The 7,396-nt window shown below is 23.1% G+C and overlaps 2 protein-coding genes across 2 annotated transcripts in view; both read left to right on the forward strand.

The window, feature by feature from the left end:
- Positions 1-7,396, forward strand: part of LOC101503002 (RING-box protein 1a-like) — a 37,316-nt gene that overhangs the window by 7,942 nt on the left and 21,978 nt on the right. The gene's annotated exons all lie outside the window — the stretch shown is intronic.
- LOC101492254 (vascular-related unknown protein 1-like) lies at positions 2,962-3,979 on the forward strand. Its single transcript, XM_012717460.3, has 2 exons — positions 2,962-3,411; positions 3,674-3,979. The coding sequence occupies exons 1-2, from the start codon at positions 3,088-3,090 to the stop codon at positions 3,761-3,763; spliced, it is 414 nt and encodes a 137-aa protein (XP_012572914.1). The 5' UTR covers positions 2,962-3,087; the 3' UTR covers positions 3,764-3,979.

Consider the following 7,396-nt stretch of genomic DNA (forward strand, 5'->3'; position numbering starts at 1 on the left):
CTGACGTCGATGAAATATGTTGAAGTGGCAAAATACGATGATGTGGCATCGGTAGTCTGTTTTAAATATATATAATAGATTAGTATAATTAGTATTGTGTTAAAGGTAGAAATCCAACCTTCAACCTTTTTTTCATATAAGTGGTTGTGTTACTGTTAATTTTTTCAATAGACTAGTTTTTCACGGTAATTTTTCTGTAATTTATGGAGAAAATTTTAATTTTATTTTACACTATTATTATTAAACAAATTTTAGGATATTATCCAAAAAAGAATGTATATTGATACTATCAAAATTTTGACCAATAATTTTCTCTAATTTATCCACGTGAGTATTATTATAATATCTATTAAAATTGATTAAATTAAGAGTTTTGATACATTTATCAATTTAATTTTAACTCTACTAATTAAATAAACTGTTTCTATAATTTAAATTTTAATTAAAATCACAACAAAAAACGTCATTTTTAAATAAATTCAAAAGATAAATTTTAAAAATTTGATTGTGTTAAATCTAAAATATGATCAAACTCATTCTTCGATGACATATAATTAACTATTGGTAATTTAATTTGATAGTACAAAAATATATAGAAGTCCCCTTATTATTATTTTATTATTATTAATTTTTTTTTTTCAGTTTGCTGATAAAAGAGTCTACTTATGGATAAGTTTATTACTCTCTCCTATCCAAAATTATGATCTAATTTACCATTTTACATAAATTAAAAAAAAATATTAGTGTTTTTATAAAGTTGCCCTTATAACGTAAAATATATTAAATTTAAAAAATATATAATATTAATTAGAGGAATATAATTGAATTTTTTTAACTAATTTCATTTTGAAAATTGAATTAGTCGATTCGTTTTATATAATTTTTATTTATAAATAAGTCAATCATGGACGAGGTAATGTTCACACTCTAAGTTGTCTTTATAAACCTTTTTTCCCCACACCTTAAATGTGTCTATTACATTATTTGAATTTTAGAAAACCAACATATATATATTAAAAAATAATAATTAGTGTTTTAATTAAGGAATTATAGTTTGAGATTTTTTTAAAAATTTAGAATATTTAGTATAGGTGTGAAGCAATTAGGGATGAAAATAAAATAAACCGAACTAAAATTTGAAATGTTAGAGTTTTGCCTCCTATGAAAATAGGAGGCTCAAATAAGACCTATTACATTGAAGAGTTTGATCTGTTGGGGAGTTCAGGGAGCGCGACATCCGGAATGGTGAACTAAACATTAAGGATTCTTAAGAGACTTAGACACCACGTCTCAACCCAAAACCTTAATGCTATAGATTTATGGATCATTCTCCTTATATATCTAATATAACCTTCATTCTTAATCAATATGAGACTAACCACTCATAATTGAATTTAACATTATCTACATTGAAATGATAGACTCAAGCTTATTTCACTATTATTGATGAAAAACCAACATCACCCACCACTAGAATTTTGTAAATAGATGAAAAAGTTAGCATGACAGCCAACGTAAATTTTATTTTGATATTTAAAATGATCTTTTATAATATATAATATTATATTACATCATATTTTCAAATATTACTTTTAAATATTGTAAACATTAATACAAAATAATATATTTAACATCCAAATAGAAAATTTTATATTATCACATGTTGCAAATAATTGTAACTGCAAGTACAACTACAATTTAAAATTATGATAATATATACAAAATCTATCATGAAGATAACATCATTCAAACAAAAGTCACCATATAAATCTATTCATGTGAATCTAAAGCCTAAAATATTCACACCATCATTTCCAAGTTAGGTGCACATCTTGACCTCGCTAAACAATGGCCTCAAATTTTCTCATGATCCGGCCTACAACTCTCGAGACAGAGTTTGTTGAAGTAGTACAATTTATATTTTTTTAAAACAGTAATTAGTGTTAATATTATTAGTAATTATTATAATTATACTAAAAGTGAGAAACAAATTTTTAACTTTCTTATCAACTCTTTAACTCGTTGATCTCAATCATCAAATCAACGATTTTTATACTTTGTTAATAATTCTCATTAAATGTATATGGTTGAGAGGTGAATTTGAATCTTGTGATGCACAAAGGTCAACCCATTCTCCATCTATATACTATTTGTTTCCTTTGCACGTTCTATACGCGACTTGTCTCCCTTATATCCTTGTTTTTCTGTCGTGGGCTTGCAAAATCAGAGTTAATTTTACTTTCTCATTATATACTCCTGGCCCACCCAAGATTCTATATTATGATTCCTTTCTTCTCCTTTACTCAATAATAACTAGTAAATGTACCCGTGATGAGGAATTTTTTTTATATATAAATGTAAATGAAATATACTATATGTCTTTAAATATATATATATGGTATTACTGTTAAATTTGTTAATAATTTACAAGTTTATCCTTTAAAAAAGAGAATTAGTTTATATTCATATTATTTATTGTTGATTGTATGTAGAAATAAAAAAATAGAGGTATTTGATAAATAAATGATTAATATAGTTGAAATTTAAAGGATAATCTTATATTTAGGGACAAAGGCAAGGCACTATTGTAAAATGGATAAGCGTTGTAAATTCGAGTTTAATTTTCATACATTAATTGTATAAAAATTTAAATATTATTATTAATGATTTAACGGTTATGATTAATTGACAGTTTAAGTTTTTTTTACAATGACAAAATATATATAAATTAAATTCATTGTATTTTATTAATAGTATAATGATTATAAAGAGAAGTAAAAGATATATAAAGATATTGTCTTGTGTATTGAAAAAAATTAAAATCTCATGTGAAAAGAGATAAACTTTGAAAAAAGTTTTTAAAAGATGACAACCACACTTTATAAGTTGATTTTGAATTACACTAAGGTATAAAAACCTAATATGTCAAAAAAATGTATAAGGCCACTATGTTTAATTAATAGTATGAAGTGGATGATTTTTGGGTTTATATATAAATTCTTTGACAAAACATTCCTCATGTTATGCTTTTACTCTTCTTATATAGTATATCATATAAGACTAAAATAGCATTCTCTGAATTGTTCAATGGAAAAAACATTATGTGCCAGTGGTGATGAAAAAAACTCAAATCACCAACAACCTGAGGAAAGTGGTTGGACTTGTTACTTTGAAGATTTATCTAAAGACATTGAACAAAGTTACTGTTCTTCTACTTTTGGTGGCTCTTCTTTGGTCTCAGATGCTGCTTCTTGTGCTTCATGGAAATTCTCACATAAGAATAAGAATATTCATGTTAAAAACTCACCATACCTCTCTAAGAAACTCTCTTTGAAGAAAAAAAGAACCAAACAGATATTAGATGATGACCCTTTGGAGGACACTGCTAGCTCCCCTCTCAATAGTCCCAAGGTATGTGTGCACGCCTCTATATATTACAGTTACTTTTAACTGAATTATTTCCTTTAATAATTCTTAATAAATATTAAATTTTAATAATCAAACCGTCAAATTAAATCATTGAAGAATTTGGTGAAATTTAATGTTTATAAAAATTTATTTAGCGAAATAACTTAGTTCATAGTTATTTTAAAGTAATTTGATCTTTTCTTGTAGACATATAATATATATTTATGTGCCTTTAATTTCCTTTTAACAATACTAATATATGTAGGTAAGTGACATGAATCCAAGAGAAATGATTTCAAGGAAGATTGATGATCAATTAGATGGCTCTAGGGTAGTCAATCTGATTAATAATTGATTTTTTTTTTTTTTTTATATATAAGAAATGATATTGAAATTTGGATCACCATCTTCTATGTATAATTGTTTATGATGATGTAGGACAAGGGATTTAAATCAGGGAATAATCCAATGCTATAGACAAATGATTGTGACATAAATTTCGGAATAAATATTGAGTACAAAGATTTTTTTAAAAAAAGGGTTATGTCTTCTTCTTTTCTTTTGTTCATGTTTGGATTAACATAAGTTTGACATAATTATAATATCATTATTAAATTGAAATTCTAAATATATAGTTTTTACTAAAATTATAGTGATTTATTGTGATTTGACTGATTTCGATAAACTATCTCTTAATCTAAGCTTATATTAAATGATTTTTATTTTCGATGAATATTGGACGTTGAGATTATAAATTTTCAACTTGACAAAAAAAAATAGATTTGATATCGTTAGTAGTCAATGTGCTTAATAATCTTGATTTTCTATGAAGATTGGACGATAGAGATTTTGAATTTCATTTTATTGAAATAATTAGGAAAGATATCTAATGTCTTTCTAATAACTTAGATTTTTCAACTGATCAATGTGTGCAGTTATTGATTATAGAGGTTTTGAGTACTTAGCTTAAGTGCTCATATATTATTTATACATAGCATGATCAATAATATGACTGAAATAATTGTACCATTCAAATCATTGTCCATACTTATAACTTGAATTATGTTTTATTAATTTATTCTTGAAAAGAAATTTAATAAGCAAAAAGACAGATATATTTAAATTAAATTTGAATAAAATACATTTGATTTTTTTATTTATATTTAATATCGGAGAAAATATTTCTTACAATTTTTTATCGTTTTAAATTTTTTTAAATATATCAAAACAATTAATAAAATTTGTTATTTTTGATATAATTATTATTTATTTTTTTTATAAAAGAACTATGTATCATTTCATTCTACTTTTTTTTCTCTCTTCAATACATAATTCAGAATACTATTGTTTACAATACAATACAATATTTAATGTTGTATTTAACTTTGAAAACAATGAATCAATAAAAATAAAATTATTTTTCAAAAGGAAGAGGTACTCTATTTTCCATCTCATTTGTATAGTGTATAATTTTAAAAAAATAATTAATTGAATTGATTTTAATGTAAAATATATTTTATTGACTAAAATATCATTATTAATTAATAATAGTTAGTGAAATAAATAAATTAAGACACAATAAACAAGAAAATATTGCAAATAAGCAGTAGTTTTTAATTTGAGATTCTAAATGCCACCCACTTCTTATGAGCGGAGAAAATGAAAGTTTATCTCATCTTCGTCTTCTATTTTATCTATCAGAAGTCATTTACAATATTTATTAACTTGAAATCACTTATTTAAATTATTTTTTATTTATTTTCTCTAAATAAAAGGTCTCCACAAAAATATAGTTCTTCTTTCGTATTTTGTCTATTATTTCATCATTTGAGTTTGGCGTTATTTAATTTTTTTCTCTTGCGGTGTTTGTTTAGTTCAGATTTCGAAAATATAACTTTGATCTGTTACATATTCAATTAATAATTTTCATGTTGTTAGATTTCTCTTTTTGCGGTGTTTGTTTAATTCAAATTTAGATAATATAACTTTCATCTATTACATATTCAATTAATAATTTTCGTGTTGTCAATCTACAAATTTTAAGACATGTATTAATATATGCTATGTGTTTTAATTTTTTTTCATGTATTTTATCGTTTTAGACTATTTATATGATTATTGTGAATTTATTTTTTGATTTATTCTTTTTTTTTATTTTAATGGCTTTAAATTTATATTATTTTATGTATTCCACAACCAAATGAATGAATCCATTTTTCTATTAAAAGTAAATTCGTGATTCTAAATGGAGATTAATTTGTGTGTTGAAAAACACGATAAAAACGGATAAGCTGACTAGATAATGTTCGTAAATCATGTGGATGACATTACTATAATTAAACTAAAAATTAATGCTAAATGTTGGTTTTAACATAAATAAAGGAAAAAGGTGAGAGGAAGACTACTATTTCAATTTTCATATTGTCAACAAACAAAAATAAATGGTTAAACTACTTTATATTATTTTGTATTTTTTTGATTAAATTAGATTTTTAATAGACAAATATTAATAAATTATTAGTTTATCAAATTTGAATCTACTTTATATTTTGTTTATTTGCTCAATTACAATTATGAATATGATGTATTTTAAATTAAATAAAAAATATAATTTTGTCATACACTTTTAGTTTGAAAATTAGATTGTTAAAACTAAAAATTACATTATTAATTGAATGATATCAGGGTGTGATCACTGATCAGCGATGATCTCACTTAATGGCCGGAGCAACTTTTCTAATGGTTTGAAATTTTGAATTAAGAAGAACAAAAATATAATAAATGAAAAGCAGTAATAAAATATATTTTTTTTCTTCCCGCAGAACGTTGAAAAACAAAGATTCGTGGGAAGCAGTACTCTATTTATTTGGTATTAAAATAAAAAAATTGTGCGCCTCATGTAAAATATGTCACTAAACTCTGAATGATAGATGTTTATATTTAGTTAATTGTTTTTTATTAATTAGTTAGTTAAATTAAGCATATCATTATCTAGAAGATTTTGTATTAGATCGTGTAATACAAAAAATTCTTTAGTCAATTTAGGATAAAAAGAGTAATATAATTATATTCCTTACATTTATTTCTCTCCAAATAAAACACTTTTTCACAGTGAAATAATCAAATAGAATAAAAGTATTTATTACTTAAATAGATCTTGACTCTATGCAGTATACTATTTCACGTTTAAATTGTTTCTGCTTAATGTGGAAAGAAAATAAAAACCAAAAAAAATTGTCTCTTTCTTCTTGTCCTCGGGTCGCTCAACATAAATTGCCACGGAGCTTCCATAAGATAAATTTGATCATTTTATGTGTATTAAAAAATTATAAATAAAATAAATAAAATTATAATTTTATTAAATTATTCTTATGAATAATTAATGTATTTTATTTATTATAAATAAAAAATAAAAATAATAATTTGATAATGATAAATATAATATTAATTAAAAAATGTATTTGAATTTTTTTAATAAAATTGCTTTGAAGATTAAAGATAAATAGTCTTTTATGAATAAACTTTCTTTCATTGTAGGACATGAAGTGTTTTAAATAACAGAAGTGCTCTAGCAAATATAATATTTAATACTCTCAATTAATCGTTAAATTTATATAAAATCTCAATAAATCAGATGGATTCTATATGAAATTGGTGGTATCTATGCTGATTTTAAAAAGTGTGTAGCTAAAATTATTTTTTATTTGCAAATAAAAATGTCCATTAAATAGAGAATTGGAAATTTTTTTCTAATAATTATTCTTGTATGTTAATTGATTTACTTCTACATTATTTGGTAATAATGTGAATATATATAGAATTAACAAACTCGCAAACTAGTTATACGTAAATTATAAGGAAGATAATTATAAATACTTTTTAAATGTTTAACGAGCTAAGATATAACTTAGACCAAGACATTATTGGCGAATATATATCTAAACTTATAAATATATAAATTTATAAAATAAAAAAGGTTATATATATA

The sequence above is a fragment of the Cicer arietinum genome, chromosome 1 (assembly GCF_000331145.2).
Source record: "Cicer arietinum cultivar CDC Frontier isolate Library 1 chromosome 1, Cicar.CDCFrontier_v2.0, whole genome shotgun sequence".
NCBI classification, from domain to species: Eukaryota; Viridiplantae; Streptophyta; class Magnoliopsida; order Fabales; family Fabaceae; genus Cicer; species Cicer arietinum.